At 34.3% G+C, this 19,367-nt stretch overlaps 1 protein-coding gene across 3 annotated transcripts in view; it reads right to left on the bottom strand.

Annotated features, from left to right (window-relative positions):
- Positions 1–19,367, bottom strand: part of LOC149556417 (RNA cytidine acetyltransferase 1-like) — a 146,801-nt gene that overhangs the window by 66,023 nt on the left and 61,411 nt on the right. For all 3 annotated transcript variants that reach the window (XM_089830725.1, XM_089830724.1, XM_089830726.1), the window contains exons 17-18: positions 6,419–6,595; positions 6,266–6,303 (exon numbers count right to left, since the gene is read on the bottom strand). In XM_089830725.1, coding sequence (XP_089686851.1) covers positions 6,266–6,303; positions 6,419–6,595 — 215 coding nt within the window. The remainder of the gene's footprint in view (positions 1–6,265; positions 6,304–6,418; positions 6,596–19,367) is intronic.

Genomic DNA, 19,367 nt, shown 5'->3' with positions numbered 1-19,367 from the left:
GTAATCCATGTAAATGCCAAAAGTCTTGGCCATATTTCATGAGCATTGTATTAGAAATTTCATTGCAAATTAAGAAGATAATAGTTGCTGGTGTCATTTAAGCAATTCAATATCATTATTTATCAGCGAGTTAGTTTGCACACCAACTGTTTGTAAAAATGCCAGTTGGCTGTAGGTGTTCATTTCTCATGCTTAGATCATATATGTGCACTGAATATTGTCAAAATTAGTAGCACACTCATGTTAGGCCATTGTGTAGTCCATTTGGAGTCTTCAAACACAAGATTCTCATTAATGCAAATTGAAAACGAGTCATTTAAAGCCAGCTGAAATACTATATCAGTCATACGTCCCTTGCATGTGAATTGTTTGATGAAATTCCTTGAGCTTTCATCAGCATTTTTTTGAGGGCAGATTTGAGAAGGGTCATTACAGTGGTATCAGAGCTTGCTTGCAAAGTGTTTGACGAAATGTCAAACAACTGAAGTATAAAGATTTTTGGTGTTTGAAGAAGTTATAACCTATTGGGGTTATTACAAAGTGTCGTACGGATTTATGCTCTCATATGGCCATACAATAATGTTGCACACTTCATATTGACATACGATGTAATACATATGTGCCTCGGGTACTTTGCATTGCTTCAGGTGATATCCCAGCGCTTCAACTACTTATGTCATTGCTTTGGATACCTTGGCAATGCTTTGGGTACTTCGTCAATGGTTCGAGTACTTCATCAATGCTTCAGGTACATTGAAAATGCTTCAAATACTTTGTCAATGCTTTGGGTACTACAATGCTTTAGATACTTTATCAATGCTTCGGGTACTTCAATGCCTCAAATACTTTATTAATGCTTTGGATACTTCGAGTACTTCAATGCCTCAGATACTCTATCAATGTCGTATAGAATAGACTTATATGTGGTTGTACGGCCCCAGTTTATTCACTTACATTTTGTTTAATTTCAGACTAGAGTTTTGAAAGATATATATATATTTCTTTTTTCTCTTTTTCTTTTTTTTTCTTTTTTTCTTTTTTTTTTACTTTTTTTTAAAGTCTTTCCTGAATCTAAGTTGCTCCATGAGTCGTCATCTCTCTGTCCTTCCTGCCTTTGATGGTAAATTTTGAGTTTTGAACCATTAAATGGATCAGCAACTTCTTCCCCATCTAAGGTCCATAATTTGATTGCTCTATTATCGCCAACTTCATGTACTTTGTAGGGTCCAACCCACATGACCTTGAACTTGCCCGGTTTAATCTCATTGCATAGATTATACTTCAGTACAAGTTGGCCTAGCATGATTTTGTTAGCTTAAGATGTTTATCATGCCACACTTTGTGCTTGAGCTGAGATACTTCAATGGCCCATTGTGTCATTAATCACCATTCGTCAAGCTTATTTAGATTATATAGCCCTTCCCTCAACCTCTCCATATCACCCAATCTATTCTTGATTGTGATCCTTAGACTTGGCACCATGAACTCAACTAGTACCACCACTTCTTGGCCATACATCAATTAAATTGGAGTTTGTCCGATCGTGACCTTATAAGTGGTGTGGTAGGCCCATAACACATATGGTAGCTTTTCCTCCCAATCCTCACCTTCGATGCCACAGTACTTATGGATCATTGATACCAATATCTCATTTGTTGATTCGGCCTGCCCATTTGCTCTAAGGTAGTATGGGCTTGAAAAAGAATGATACATATTGAACTCCATTGTTAGCAATCAAATGACATGATTCACGAAATCCCCTCCCCGATCACTTGTTAATTGTATCGGAATGCCATACCTAGTGATTATTTGTTTGTTGTTTCAGAATGTCTAAGAACCAATCGATCACTACTCCCCCTAGAATTGCGGGAAATTGACACACCCAATCATCTTGGTCTGTCACTCCATTGGCCATCCATATCGTTTGACATGTCTTACAGTGTCGTATGGGGTCTTTTGTACCATCACCTGTGAACTTAGGCAGTTTTTGCTTCTGTCCTACCATAACTATTCATTGCCTTGGTGCAGCTAACTTTATTGGTTGCGTTGGTTGTGTTTGTTGTGTTTTGTATGGGCTCTGGTTCTGTCTTGTGATAGGTTCTAAAAAGAGGGTTGTGCGATTATCGAACTGTACTCGTTCGCACAGTATGTCAGAGGCAAAGTGGTTACTCTGCGCTCATGCTCCTTCGGCACCTTGAGCCACACTGGTTCCTTCTCTTCTGTCTGGATTCTCCGCACGTAGTGTACATAAATTCAGAAATCCTTCTGTCGTTTCCTCAATCAAATCAACCTTTTGTCGTGTCTCCTCTAATAAGTCCTTTGTACTTCTTGGTCGCCAACGGTTAGGCGAACCATGCTCTTCATTCAGTGCACCTCCTATGGCACCGTGGTCACCCTCCATGACCCCACCGTGGTACCCATCAGCGAGTTGCCTAGGTCATTGCCTTCACTCAATTTGTTGTGCAAAAATCAAAGCCTGTTCAGCAACGCGGACATCATCATCATTTTGTTCTCTTTTATTTCTATCTTTATTCAACTAGTTTGGCATCAATTCTTAAAAACACATCATAGATAATAACACTCTTATTTATATATATTCTTCGTACATCATCATGAGTCCTCTATGCGACCATTACAGAGTTTCAATGTTCTTTTCACACACACTCCATTTACACTCCCACGGTTGAAGGCTCGTGGGTTAGATCTCTGCCGGGTTTCATCTTGATCCTCGGGAACCCAACGGTTACGTTTGAGAGAGTTCCTGAGAGTCTACTACCTGCGCTACTCCCTCTCAGCATCCTCTCTTTGTCATGCTTGTGCAAGGAATGTTTGCACAAATAGTCAAGGAAACTAGTGCAACAGTCTATTGGCGGCGGGGCTGACGTTCAGAGCGTCCCAAACTGTGTCCTCTAGAACTTCCTCTCCTATGGCTTCTCTGCGAACAAACATTTCAATTGTTTCAAGAAAATGTATATGGAAGTTCTCCGGAATGTGTGCTCACCTTCGTAAAACTCGGTCACGTCATCTTCATTAGTTCTGATGTTTTGTGGTGCGGGTATTCCCATTTATGTCATCCACTACATTGCACTTTCCAGATTCAAATCGGCAATGACGCCAAATCTTTACCATACACGGTAAAGTAGATTAATGCATATCATAGTCATAGAAATAAGACATAAATGCAATGCTTCAGGAATTAGACATATTCTTCATTAATGTTTCCATGCTTTAGTACATCATACACAAGTGCAAGATAGAACATGAATCAACAATCCTGAATGACTTTTCTCTCAAGGGAGAGTTACAAATATAGATTCCGAAGGGGTGCAACCGAACCATCACGTCACAATGGAACACCCTTCAGGTACTTACTAACTGACATCTTAACTAATCCCGATGGCATAACAGTTTTGCTGACAACATCCACTGAATGATCGCTGAAAAATTAATAGTTTATATTAAAAAGATTCCCTGATATATGTTGAAGTTGATTTGAACAAAATAGAAGTTAACTTTTGCAGAGAACATTATAGTCTGTTATATTTCATCAAGACATTGGAACTACTCATCGATTCAGAAAAATAAGAAATCTGTCAATCTTATTATAAATGTGTGTGAATAATCAAGTTGTTATTCATTGCCTTCTTCAAACTGCACAAAATGATTATTCATTCACTGTCTAAAGATGACTACATAGGCACTGCATATAGTATTTAAAATTATACTTTTGAATTGTAGTTGGACCATATTTCTTCTAAACATCAAGCAATTGAAGCAGCTTCCATTTTGCATACCTATCAACAAACGCAGGTCCAACTACAGCATCAATAAAAATACCTCCTAAGAGTATTTCAACAAACCCATTTTGTGTAGATCTGCCTTTATACAACTTCTCCACAGTCTGCAGAAATATCTTGGCAGTATTGTCCTTCCCATCATTATCATTTTAAATTATTTCTGAAATCTCACGGGCCTGGTAGGGAACCCGCTCTGATACCATGTTGATTTATGTTCTCGTTTAACAATGACCATTATTTTTGTCCTCCTAAACATAGAAAATCCACAACTGTCTCCCCTGAGCACTGCTGCTTCCAAGATACAGCAGATTGTGCTTATTATTATTTTTCAATAAAGGAATCTTCCTTTATACCTTTGTGGTGCCCTCTAATCAAGGGACGCCACTCTTCCAACTGGCTCCAATTATTATATTATTAAAATTAATATAATAATTATGCTCTTATTATATAATATGATAATTATACAATATAATTATTTTATCTCAAATAATAATAACATAATAATTATATAATATAAACATATTGTCACATAATAATAATATAATTATATTATCTCACAATAATAATATAATAATTATATTTATTAATATCAATATAATTATTATATTATCAATCACAATAATTATATCAATATATCATACTAATTATGTTATCACAACCTTTATCATTATGTTACTATGTTGGCCTGAAGAGATCCAACCATAGCTACGAGATAACATTAACAAATTAGTCTCCCATGTGCAAAGAACACAAAATGCATTATATGTATAGCAGAGTCACTTAGAATACAAAGGCAGTGGTGTTGCATTCATAGAATCACTTGGAAACATGGGATCGACACTGAGTTCATTTTGGTATAAGCCACAAAAGATAATTGTTAAGCGTACAGCTAAAGCATTAGAATAAACTACATAGTCACCAAGAGATTTAAGTACAAGTATCATGCCTCCATCCTTCAACCCTAGTTTCCTTGTCACTGGCAGATGTATGTCATCTGGAGTCTGAACACAGTATTAATCAGAAAATGAATCATCACTTACTGGTACAACTCATTGTCATAAAAAAAAAAATTAACATTATTGGAGCATTGAAAAAGCAATCTAGTGCATAATCAGTTCCTTTCCGGAAAACTCGTAAAAGTGGAAGACTGGAGCAATCGTACAGCCAAATCAATTCAATCACATTGAAAATGGTGATACTATAGATAAATTATAATTCATTTCCAATAAGACAGATTTAAAGTGGAGCATGCATGCCAAACACCAAGAAGAAAGGACAGTCACCACGTAGTATTGGTCTTGACTCTTATTTAAACAATTACAATTTCAGAAAATTATGCCATGCCCAGTATTGTGGTGAATTGAATCCATTACAATCCTTGCTGCAAGAGTAGTTGTTAATTGAATCCATATTATATCTCCATGTTTACATGTGCCTGATACCAATGTTACTTTGCTGGATTCTGTCTGTTTGCCAGGCTCTTTTATGTGCACAATCCATAGCGGTTCCATCTACAAGACAAAACACTAATAGGTTTTGTGTACAGATTATCTTATAAGTTATAACAATTTATTATATTTATACTAGCGTAACACTTAAACAGCAATAACACAGCACCACCTAAAAGGTAATTTTTCAATTAATCAGATTTAAACAATGAAAATATAACAATAAAATTTGATGACTTGTAGAGACAAAAAACCCTGGAAAAGCTATGGAAATCAAGAGAGGTTGTGTCTCAAAACTTGCAATATGAAACTGTCTTTTCCCTAATGTAATCCTTCATTTTTTTATTTACACACCATTTTCTGAGTTGCATCCACACTTTAGCAATCGATTGTCAAATTTGAGTGAAGTCTCAGCTGGTGTAACTTGCCAGCACACTTTACAAGATGAATAAGTTAAAATTCAAAACACAACATTTAGATTTCTAATGTTGTGATATTCAAATCTTTTCATTAACATAATTTGAACTTGTTATACCAGCACCTGTTAGAGGCTGCAATGTGTGTGAAAGCAATATACAGTTCCCTATATTCAGAGGCATACTACCTTAAAATCAACACAAATGAACATCACATACCAATATAGCATACCTCTCTACTAGATTGAAATTTGAACATAAATATCCCCATCTCTGGATTTTTATTCATAAGACTTTTTATCTGACTCAAATCATTAGTAATCTAGATACTCAATTAACATTGTTAGGATCATGAAAGCATTTCAGTTGTCACATATTAATGGTATTATAGGTATTTCCACACCAAATTGATATCTGTTTCAAAGACTAAAAATAATGCCCAGGAAAGGATTAAAATTTAGTTATTGTTCCCTCGGTCACAAACCCATGCATGCAAAAAAAAAAAGCTATTACTTATTCTTGCATTATATAAATAAGACTAATAATAATTAGTAAATGTCAAATCACTACTATGAGCATTTGAGAACAACACTCTCAAGTGTACCTTGTAAGGAGCTCCACAGCAACAGATCCATACCCAGCCTTCCAAAATAAAAAGAAACAATTATATAGAAAAGTTAGGCATTGTAAAGGAAGTTGCTGTAAAGATATTAAAACAATCCAAATATAGAAGAATGTTTTTAACAATGGTAAATACCCTAATAACATTTGGGTGAACAGCTATTCGAACAATTCGAGCCCCTGACAGACTTGGGAAATCTGAATTCTGAAATTGTTCTGAAACCTTCCAGGGTATTTGGTCTCCAGATGGCTGGTAACCATCACTCAAACTCTTTAATACTGAATCTTTTGTTATCTGTCCCTCCAAGCAAACCTTAACCACAGCAGCGTTTCAAATTCAGTAACTTTTAGTAGATATTTACTAACTTAAAGAATGCCAAAAAGATGTGCTAGACAAGTTACCATGTTGAGCAATTCGTAATAAACCAAGTTAAATACAAGGTAATATCACAAACTAATCTAGGGTCACTGTCATTAAATGTCAATACTGTTAAGAATATAAAAGCCAAAATGATATGATAGCTCAGCGCCTTTAGCCTAAAAAGTGTTCAAAAGATATAATTTGAAGTAATGATCTTTATAAATTAAAGTTTGATATTATAAACTAATGCTAGGTTGTTCTTAGGAACAACATTCTAAAAGTTGGTGAATACTTGTTAGATTTCCAGACTGTTGAGTAAATCACGCACAGCTTGTGTTCCAAGTAAATTGGAAAATCTCATCAGTTCCTCATCCAGATAACAAGAGAAGCTCACTCAGTCTTGGCAAATATCACAAAAAAACTTGAAAAAAAAAAAAAGACTTCAAACCCCCAAACAATGACTTTTGTCCACCATCTGCCTTCGGAGATTTGGATCTCAGCTGCCTTAAGTGATTGGAAATGAGTGAAAAGATTTTTCACTGGTTGGAGTATAATTTGGTAAGCATGTGCATGGGTTTTTTTCTCCTTTTTCAAAACCCCACAACTTGGCATGTTTTTATAATTGTATTTGGCTCCAAGAGTAATTCATGATGTGAAAAGCACCCTGCATAAAAGAACTGCATACCAAATACAATCAAGAGCATTGTGACCTGCAATTATTGCAGTTTTAATTCAGGAGGTATAAATCAGAACCTTGCTTGATACACTGTTCATGATGTTGAGACGTGTAACCAAGTCAAGCAAAATGTCCGACAAGAAATCATGCTTTCCTTCTATCTAGGAGTAGAAGAAACCGAAAATGAAAGGGATAAGGGAAGTCATTGAGAAAATGCTGAGCTTTACCTCTTATTCAAAGGGAGCCATTTTGATCGGCCCATGGATTAAATGTTCCTCCACTCACATTCAACCAAAATCAAGTTGTATAGAGTTCCCAGACTTCATCATTCTTCACAATGTTCAAGATACATAGCCTTCAATAATAAAAACAGAGATGCAATTTTTGAATCTGGTGACCAGCTCATATTGGGATGCATTTTTTATATACATTGAACACTGTCAGTTCAGGCTTTAAGAGATTACGGCCATTGTCAGAGGATGGTGCTACAAAAATATGGCAATGATAGAAGCTTAAAAGAGATTATAGCAGAAAATGGATAGATGGCAAAAACAGGAACTTCATTTATTTCTAGCCACTGACAGGGACAAACTGATGTTATTTAAGTTCATAGATGCCTCACAAAGCCAAGAATATAAAGATTGTGTGCAAATTATAGGCAGTACTGATCCACAATACAGAGGAAAATGATTTTCAAGTTATCACCAACCATGCAAGGAGACTTCTTCAATTGATTATGTAATGTCCCCTTTTTGGTTAATGATCAATTGCCATTCCTGATACAATCAATATAAATGTGTGCAATGTAATGTATTAACTATTAACAGCAATCTTTGATACAACTGTTATGAAATATGCTATGTGAATGTGTTATTATCACCTATAGTGATATGCAATATCTGATATAAATATTTATTGCTTTCAGCAATGCACGCAATCTGATCGATCTGATTATATATGTAACAACTGATGAGAGGATGTCACCAAGGATATCGATTGCTCTATCCAAGCAATATACTATTTGATATTGTGTCTGAAGTTCTTATGGTTATAACTTGCTATCAAGAATAGGTGCTGTACCTGATATGAACTCTCTAATCTCTGCAATCCCAGAGTGCTGTGTCTGATATGCCAATATGCACTTGCACCAAAATACCAAAGACAATCACTCTAAACAGAGCAGGTCTGTAAAGGATAAACAAATAATTATACCCTCGTTGATCTGAATGGAGTATGAAATAACTCATTATTATATATCCAAAACAGAATGAATGGCATCCTTGTTAATGTTTAGCCCAGAAAATAATGATAAACAGCAATGAGAAAAGAGTATAAAATTGCACAAAAGACATGAGATTATCCTAGGGAAACCCTTCAACTTGAAGGGAAAAACCCAGCCACACCAGAAAAATATCTCTTCTATTGATAATTAAAAATGTTCAAGTACAGCTTCAGTCAAAGTAATACCAAACATTTGAATCTTATCTTATGATTATATTGGAGGAAATAATAACAGATATATATACCTATGTGTGTGTGTGTGGAATTAATATCTCTGCCACCGATTATTATCAGACTTCACTTGTTATTAATCATATTGCTATCACCGATTTATATCGGAATTTATACATTGGTTGTCATATGTATCAGGTGTGATTACTGCCGCCGATCTTAGCATTATAATTACATTGTGTTAAGTGGTAGGTATGCCCACGTAGGGTCAAAGGCCACGTAGAATCATGCCCCTATGGGGACATGACTCCTCATTAAATATAAATATTATCATGCATCGGTGGGAACTAAATATATCAATCACAAGTCATATACGCAGTCTGAGCGATCCATTCCTCTTGCAGATTATTGAAGAACAACTATCCATTATCATTCAAGTAGAAGATTGTCCAAGCATCAAACACTGGTCTGAATTGAAGATCTACAATACACAAATCTGAAAGCAAGTAAGTTATATTTTATTACAGTCTGCAAATACAGTCTATTCTATCAGAGATCCTATTGCATTAACAGATACGCTCTATATAACACACAAAGCAATCACATATGTATAGAGTTGAGAGATCCTTCATATTACACTCGAAAGTCTCTTTAGTTTCCAAATACAAGACTCTTCATGTTTCCAAACGCACAATTCTTTGCATGACACGTCTCTCCAAATAATATTATCTCAAATATTATCATAAATATATTCTCTAGCTGTTGATACAACATTGTCTTTATTTCAACATATGGCAAAACCATAGATAAATATCTCTATCGCAGCTACAATCTTCAACACTCCCTCTTAGCAAGAAAGATATCTTTAGTATTGCAACCACATATAGCTTGCAACCAAAGATGTCAATGACAAATTCTCGTCATATAGATTCTCATGAAAACATGTTATCTCAGTATAACATAATTCATCATGGTAGCATAAAATTAACGTCATGGAGTCACACACATGACTTCTACCATGCCTCATCACACAAGGTGGAACGAGGGCTTTCACCTCAAAATTCTCCCGGCAAAGAACACATTTCCACCATTCCTCATTGTAGAGGGTGGAATGAGGGAATTCACCTGACTTCTCCCTGAGAAGAATGCACTTTCACAATGCCTCATCATTGAGGGTGGATCCACCATACCTACTAGCAAAGGGTGGAACAAAGGATTTCACCTCTAACTTATCTCTCATAAAAGAACTCATTAACAAGGGATTGCACCTCGAACTTCTTTCACAGAGAAGAACTCATTAACAACATGTATAGGAATGACTAAGATTCTCTCTCAACAAAGACTCCCTCTCACTAGGGACAGCTTTGATCACTACAATAAGATAGCCGGCGTAACCTCCCTCTGAAGCTGAACATCTCCCTCTAAATATGTACCATCAAGGCAACATCCTCATCTCATTGCTTCTTGTTGCACATTGCAACCAAGAGAGATATTAATAACTCACAAAATCAATTATAATAGAGATCAACGTTAAAAGCATATGCTATTCCCAGTGATATAACAAGAATTCAGCATAGACTATTATCTCTTTCCATGCGACAACCAGCAAAGTGAGAACCAACAACTGAAACAAGCATCTTCCAAAATAATTGATGGTACAATTCCTTCGTAAAACCCTGACAAGCCTTCAGTTGAGTAAAGCCTTGGAAATCCATCTACCAAATTTGGGTTGTGTCTGAACGTTTCCTCTTACAGCTTCAAAAGGGCAAAGGGTAAAGTCAACAATTATTTGTGCAGAAGCACAGCCTGCAAGGTAGATACTAAATATGTGATGCTTCAAGCTACTTTTCTCAGCGATGTCAGAGTAGAACCTTTTCAAGTACTAGTACAGACCAAACCTGCAGCCACCTTGGACACAATAACCAAAAAACTTCCCTGCCCAGTACAATGGCGTAATGAGAAGACGTAAAGTGCCTGCACTCACCATCCCTCTGCCAGTACAGGCAGCACAATATTTTGCACTGAACAGTCTGATGTGGTCAGCTTCCGATCTATGAACCTATTCATAAATCATCGTTCCTAACCCCCCAAAAAAATGTAATGATTGTATTAGTCTGTTGTCATTTTCTGATGACTCAGTTCTCGTCATATGCCAATGATTGCATACCACACCCGACACGGTAAAAAATAATAATAAATTTAGTACACATACCAATTAAAATTTGAAATGACAAAGTCTGGAATGAAAATGCCGATGCCTAGTATGGACAAAAATTATGTGTCACATAATAGTAATATTAACAGCACATCAAATAAATGGCTAAGTCTAAAAGGGTTTTGCTGAGAGACACTCCACATCAAGAGAACCACAACGGAGTGATGCTAAGTCCACGATGCACACACGGTGGATGGTAAAAAGTGGCCAAGAAAGGCTATGTGGAAGGAAGACAAGGAGACACACTGCGGCAAATACAGATATCATTGAGTCTAGTCCAAAACACAAACTATCCCACCTAAAGAATGAAGCACGAAGCAAAATGATTCAATTCTTGATACACAATTCACAAAACATATGTGGTGATGGTGCTTAATGATAACAATACACCAATATGAGTAGACAAAAAAAATGAGGATAAGAAGTTCGAAGCCAATATAACTTGTCACAAGAAGATAGCATATGAGCAAGAAAAAAAATGAATTGTACAAAAGTATAAAAACCACAACAAATAGCATCCTTAGAATGGAACAGTTAATTACATCAAACTATCACACAGAGAAGATACGATCATGACCATAGATTGAACAACACAGGAGCAATTATAAAAATAGCAACAGCAATGTAGCAATTTGATGAAGACCAAAACAGAAAAAGACAACCAAAAATTCAATGAATGAGCCGAAGATCAATCTGATAGATCTCCAGACAAGCTGCTACCAAACTTTATACATTCTTCTTTATTGATGTTATCAGAACCTAGCTCTGATAGCCCAGAAAATTATGATAAACAGCAATGCGAAAAGAGAATAAAATTGCAGAAAAGACGCAAGCAATTATTCCGGGAAACCGTTACACTTGAAGGAAAAAGACCAGCCACACTAGAAAAATATATTTTTTATTGATAAGGAAAAATGTTCAAGTACAATGCTTTCCTGATATGTTGTATATAACACCAAACAATCACATATGTATAGAGTTGAGAGACCCTTCATATTACACTCAAAAGTCTCTTTAATTTCCAAATACAAGACTCTTCATGACTCCAAACGTATGACTCTCACGACACATCTCTCCAAATAATATTATCATAAATATATTGTCCAGCCGTTGACACAATATCATCTTTATTTCAACATATGACAAAATCAGAGATAAAGATCTCTATCGCATCTACAATCTTCAACAATCCCTTGATAGTGACGAGTCACTTCTCACTATCAACACCCTACATAATAGTATTTAACAAACCCTAATTACTCCATATAAATCATGCTCTTTCATAAACACTACTAATCAGCTCATTAATAATTATCATTGTGCTTTTCCTTCAGATTTATCTCCTTAATTGCTGTCATGGTTGTGTCATCGACTTTTGCTAAGGACTAAACAATTTTATGATTATCTATGCTTCATTAGTATAGTCGTCACTTCCCTACCCCCGATTTGAATAGGCAGTCGATGTTCCTTGCTGTCGTACTAATAGTCCATTCTTTATTCTCAAGTCAAAGCTTCTATTGACTAAACCTATTTTTCTATTGCTTATCTTTAAAACAACATTGATTCATATTGCTTTCTCTTGAAGCCTTACAGATTCCGTAGACATCTACCATGTTCCTCAAACAGAATTTACCAAATGAGTGGCTTCGTAATTGTTGGTATTTATTTGTTCTCTCCCATGTTAAGTTCAAATCTGTTAATTAAAATATATTTAAATTGTATATCTTAGATCCTGACTCAGGGACATTACAGAAGCATCCCACCATTTTTTTGAAGTCCTATGTGGCCTACCATTCTATTGATTTAAATCATGTGGACAACAAGGAAAATAAGTCACAAGTGTGGCCAAAGATGCAAAAAACGTCACAAAATTTATCCACACTCAGACTTGGGTGCTTAGCTTGGGGATAGAGCACGCTAAAGAAAAGGAGTTCACATTATTGTGTGTAACAAATTCACCAAAAGAACCAATCACATTCCAAATCATAGTGGTGACACTTCCTTCTCTTAATTAGGCATCTATAGACACAAGAATCATCACCAAATTCATCTACAACCACACTTGAGTGCCTAGCTTGATGACAAAGCACACCAAAGGAAAGAAGATTATATGATTCGACTTTGCCAAAAACCTCATTGCATTGCAACAATTGTAGGGACACAACCTTCTCTCAAATAGATGATTGTGAGCAACATGTGGCTAGAGTCTTCAAATTGCAAGGTGGTGGAAGGAAATGACGTCGTGAATGTTAGCTCCACTGGCCAGAAATTGTCGTTGATATCAAAAGGATATTTGTAGACATTTATACTCAGCAATTTCTTTGCTTGTAATAAGACCAATTGTCAAACACAATATTTAGTATGGGAGAACATCTGTTGTATCATTTTTTCTAGCAGCATAGAAGCAGTCTACATGGTATTCCTGGATATATCAGAGATAGAAATAGTTCAAAAGCAGTGACTCGAGATATCACTCATATTAAGAGTTGAAGATTATAAAACATAGAGACATAATGTATCATCATTTCCCAATGATAGAACCACATCTATTTAATGGAACGCTCTTCTGTAAATATCGGTGATCAAAATATGACTTCTACGGTAATAAAATTATCCAAATGACACTAAAGAATGGATTTATAGTATACAAACAATATACTGAAGCCAAGTTATGGAGTTTTATTCTATGATGTCATGATGATGTTTTGTATAAGATCTTTTATACCCAACCATGGTGATGTCATGTGTGTGCTATGATGAATTTGATCAAATGTTTTGATGTGCTTTCCAATTCTTGTGTATAACTAAGGTGAACAAGGTGACTTTCCTAATATAGCCTTTGAGTCTTCAATCAATTATCTTTGGATTGCTTCCCAGTTGCTTGTATAGAACTGAGGTGATTAAATGATTTGTTTTGGTGATGTCATGTAATGACATGGATTTGGTTTATGTGTACTTGATTTTGGATCAGTCCTGTTAGGATGATCGTATTGGTGGAATCTGTGATTATGATTAGTCATATTTAAGTGTTTTCCAGTAGCTTTTTTAAGTACTGATGTGTGGTTTATAGTCATTTGAGATCTTTTTCTTTTGTTGAGCTTAGGGTAGGTTTTTTGTATGTCATAGGAAGTGGCTTGTAATGGAGGCTGAGGCCCTAAAGAGGCAGACGGGTAACCCATTGTAGGTTATTTTAATAAGTGATAACATTTCATTAAATGAGTTTAAAATGAATTAATAAGATATTGGTACCACATAAACTCACTAGGGGGTCGGAGTATTAAAAGACTACCAAGGTAACCTTAGAGCTGACTTGTTAGTATACCTTGTCTGTACAAAAGGATATTGATACCGCATAGAGACACTAGGCGGTTTGGAGTCCGTAGTGGCTGCCAAGGTAACCTTAGAGTTGGCTCATGCGATGACACTTGCCCACTTGCATAGTAGATTTCCTACATGTCTGTGTTAAATCTAGGATTAGTTGATAATCGTGTCTTGGTACTCTTTGAGATAGTTTGCTTTCAGGTGATTCCTTAAACCTAGATGTTGGTTTTGACTTGTGTTTTGTTATCTTATTTGGGACTTAGAGTTTATCTCCTCAGCGTAGTGGGAGTGGGCCTTTTTAGGTTCCACGAAGTCGGATGGTAGTGCATTTTCTTATACCATTGAGAGCCGACCATTGGATGTCGTTGTTGGATGTATCTGTGCAGTTGATTCTTTCCATCTAATCTTATATTTTTGTTGGATGGTTATACCTTGTTGTACTGTATTTGATTATCAGAGATATTATGAGATGTTGTATATTACTGATGATGTATTTTTTTGAGCTTATCATACCCTGTGACTTGTATAGCAGATGATTAAGCATTGCCAAGTGGCATCCTTTGTAATTGTATATTATTTAAATGGATTCTTACTTGTAGTTATCATTAGAATGTGGAATTGTTTTATATTGATTTTAGTATTAATTAAACTTAAATGTGATTCAACGTCATGGGACCCTTGGGAGATGTAATATGTTTATGATGGTGTTGTGTATTTGAGTTAATGCTTCCACTATATTTTATTTGATGTTGTTGTTTATTATCTTTAAAAAAATGTTTGACAAACTTGGTGAAACTTTAGGTTAATTTCTTTTCAATTCCCTGGCGGGGCATTATGTCTGGTATCAAAGCCAGAGTTTCTACATTGGGAGCTCTGGGTATATTGGTACGTCACTAGTTGATAACTAGTTAACTGAAAACAAAACTGGAACTGTTATATGTATCTATTACATGTATCTATTACAAACTTGAACACTTGAACTAGTTAACTGAAAACGAAACTTAAATTGTTGTGTATCTATTATAAACTTGAACACTTGAACTAGTTGAACTAAAATGAAACATAAACAGTGGTATGTATCTTTTGCACCTTTAACACTTGGAAACTTCAAACATGAATACTTGAAAACTTAATACTTGAATACTTGAAACATCGAAAATGCCAAAACTTGTATAACTATTGAGTTCAATTTCAGACATGTTTTCTTATGATTGTGCTTTAGGGTGGTATGCTTTTGATTGACTTTGTGAGCGTTTTTGTTGTTCTTTCTTGGGTATTTTAACTGGAATCTTATCCTCCTACAGGGGGAAAGGGTTCAATAGGACCCACACAGTGAGTACTTTGGTTCTAGAGATGTTGATCTTTTGTTTGGAGTGTTTTAGGGGATCTATTTCAGTATTCGTTAAAAAGATGAATGGTGGATCAATATAATTTTCAGTTTATTATTAAACCAGAATCATATTGCTCTAAGTGACTGAAAGTGTGTACATACTTAACTTATTTGTATTAGTCTCTTAAATGAGCTTTTTGTTTGACATTGTAGATAGTACTCTTTGACTTTTAGTTACCCTAGTCATTGTAGTAGGCTTCCAAGAGTAAGCCTAAGTCTAGGGGGAGTTGATGTGATGCCTACCCCTAGTTTAGTTTTATCTTTCTTATAGGCTTCCAGGAGTAAGCCTAAGTCTAGGGGGAGTGGATGTAATGTCTACCCCTAGTTGACTTTTCAAATTGTATGTCGGAATATTTTAGGCTAGTTTTCTGATTGTGTTTTATGATTATCTGTACTTGGTTACCGGATTGTTTAGATGTTATTTCATACTCAGTTGATTTATGTGATGAGATATTTGGTTATTTCGGTTATTTCAGGTGTTTATGTTTATTCTTTCGGTGATGATATATGTATGTTCAGTTAGTGATTTTATTTATCTCATGATGATTAAGTTAGATAAATGATTTATATGCAGTTATATGGTTACTTACCCCATACTTGCATGTGTATAGTGTACTTGTATGTTTTCTTTATGCTTAACATTTATAATGTGGTTAAGGGAGTTGTAGTCACTTGCTAGTCGGGATCTACACGATGTACCACTCCCCGCCATTGCTTGTTTAATTTAGAATATATGAGTATGTACATGCATGGATTTTATGCAGATTGCAGGTACCGAATATTGACTCCCTGAATTGCCAAGATAAGTGTACCCTATCGCAGTATTTCAATGATATAAGTGGGGAGATAACTCTTGTGTCCGAATCCTTAAACCTAAGACAATTGTCCTAGAAAATAGGACAAGTATCTGAGTTAGTTTACCCGTCTAAATTCGTCAAGTGACGCGAATTGGTGACTTTTACCCTGGAGTTTGATTTGGTATTATGTTTTGTATGATGAGTTTTCGTATTTGGTTTTATGGGTCTGTTGTGATTTGTTGTTATAATTAAATCAAATTAAAAGATGATTAATGATTTAATTGAATGAAAAATTTATAAAGAAAATTCAATATTTAATTATATTTAATTAATTGAGAAATTAATTAAATAAAAGAATTAAATTTAAAAGGTTTTAATTAAAGTCTAATTTTGGCGTTTTATATTTATTTAATTTAATAATAATTTATTTAGAAGTTTTATTTTAATATAAACTCTAAATAATATTATTAGTTAAATTAATAAATATTATATTAAAAACGTCTCGTAATTTAGAGAGAGAGAAAACATAAATTTAATAAAGTTTATTTTAATTAAATTGCATAAAGCTTATGCATGAAATTAAAATATAATAAATTAATTAAAGAGAGTGGAAACATTAAATTAATAAAGTTTATTTTGATTAAATTTCACAAAGGTTGTGAATGAAAATTAAAATATAATAAAAGATAAAGATCAACGAGTCTTCTTGCATGATTGCACAATCAAAGCCCTAAATTTAGGGGAGAACTCTTTGTTAGAGATGTAGAGTTCATTTTGCAATAATAGAGGTTTGGAGGAGCCAATTTCTGAGAAGAGGGTTTTCGAAAGAGAAGGAAATTCTTGTGTGTTTTGTGTGTTCATTATTTTAGCATCAGATCTAGGTAGGATCTTGTGGGTTTGTGCAGTGGTTGCTCATTCTTGATTTCTTTGTCTTCTCCGTGTTTTCAAAATTGAATTGAATTTGAAACCTTTGTATGTGATCTTATCGTTCTTCATTTAAGAAACTTCTATATATGAATTAAATCTGACATCCTTGTTCATGATATTATTGTTCTTCGTTTTTAGATCATCTATATGTAAATTGGAAATTTGAAACCCTCATATTAAAATTATTGCTCTTTGTTTCTTAAAAATATTTGTGAATGAATTTAGTCTTGAAACTCTTGTTTGTGTCTGTATTGCTCTTCGTTTTCAAAAGCATCTATGAATGAATTTAATATTTGAAACCCTTGTTTGATTAATTTGATAATTCGTAGTTTCAATCAATTAATAAATCTGTGTTTTCGGGATAGGGTTTGGAAAGTTTCCATTTTTAACAAGTTTTCATTTTCAGCAGGTTTCCATTTTTGTCAGGTTTCCGTTTTTAGCAAGTTTTCGTTTTTGGAAAGTTTCCATTTTTAGCAAATTTATGTTTTTGGAAAGTTTCTAGTTTTAGCAAGTTTCCATTTTTGGAAAGTTTCTGTTTTTAGTAGGCTTCCATTTTTGGAAAGTTTATATTTTTAGCATGTTTCCATTTCAAAAAATTTTACATTTTTAACAAGTTTCCATTTTGGGAAAATTTCTATTTTTAGCAGGTTTCCATTTCGGAAAATTTTTGTTTTTAGTGGATTTCTATTTTTTGGAAAGTTTCCATTTTTAGCAAGTTTCCATTTCGGGAAAGTTTTTATTTTTAGTAGGTTTCCTTTATGGGAAAGTTTTTCCAAAGTTTAATAAATTTAAAATTATTTTTGTAATAATTGATAATTATTATTATTAATAATTTTAATAAGTATTGTTAAAATGTTAAATTTAATTATTTAAAAATTTGATTTATTCCTTTATTATTTAAATATAATTTTAAAGTAAATTGAAAACCAAAAAAGAAAAATTCTTTTATAAGCTTGGATGTGTTTATATGGTTCAAATATATGAAAATGATTTGTAATATTAGGGAAATTTTATTATTCAAAAAACCTTAGTAATTATAATACTTTGAGAAGAAAACGATTGTTAACTAGTTGTTTATTGAATGTTGTGTTTTGATAACAAATTGAACTATGAGACAATGTTCAAACAACTTTAGATGAATTAGTTAAATCATCTGAGACTAGTGAATTCAGAAACCTTAGTAATTATAATACTTTGAGAAAACGAAAATGTGAACCTTGATTGAGATTGAAAACTCTATAAATAGTAATAAATGGAAAATAAAATTGAAACCCTAGTTGTTATTGAATCTTTATGTTTTGAAAACGAAAAATGAGAACTTGGAAACCTAAAGTGAGAATTAAAATTGTGTGTTTTTGAAAACCTAATGAATTATAAAAAGTTACTTTTGTATGCACGGTATGCGATGTGTGGTTTACTGATGTTGGGTTTCGGGGTTGACTTAGCTTTGACCAATCAGGATGTTTACCAGAGGCTTGGGAGTTTTATTCTATAATGTCATGATGATGTTTTCAATATGATCTTTTATGCTCGACCACGATGATGTGTCATGTGTGTGCTATGATGAGTTTGATCAGATGTTTTGATGTGCTTTCTAGTTCTTGTGTAGAACTGAGGTGAATAGGGTGACTCTCCTGATATAACCTTTGAGTCTTCGATCAGTTATCTTTGGATTGCTTCCCAGTTGCTTGTATAGGACTGAGGTGATTAAATGATTTGTTTTGGTGATGTCATGTAATGACATGGATTTGGTTTATGTGTACTTGATTTTGGATCAGTCCTGTTAGGATGATCGTATTATGATTAGTGATATTTAAGTACTTTCCAGTTGCTTGTTTAAGAACTGATGTGTGGTTTATAGTCATTTGAGATCTTTTTCTTTTGCTGAGCTTAGGCTAGGTTTTATGTATGTCATGTTGGGAAGTGGCTTGCAATGGAGGTCAAGG

This window comes from Cupressus sempervirens, chromosome 5 (assembly GCF_028749045.1).
Source record: "Cupressus sempervirens isolate cs-2001-9-10 chromosome 5, ASM2874904v1, whole genome shotgun sequence".
NCBI classification, from domain to species: Eukaryota; Viridiplantae; Streptophyta; class Pinopsida; order Cupressales; family Cupressaceae; genus Cupressus; species Cupressus sempervirens.
This window is presented reverse-complemented; position numbering and strand designations above follow the sequence as displayed.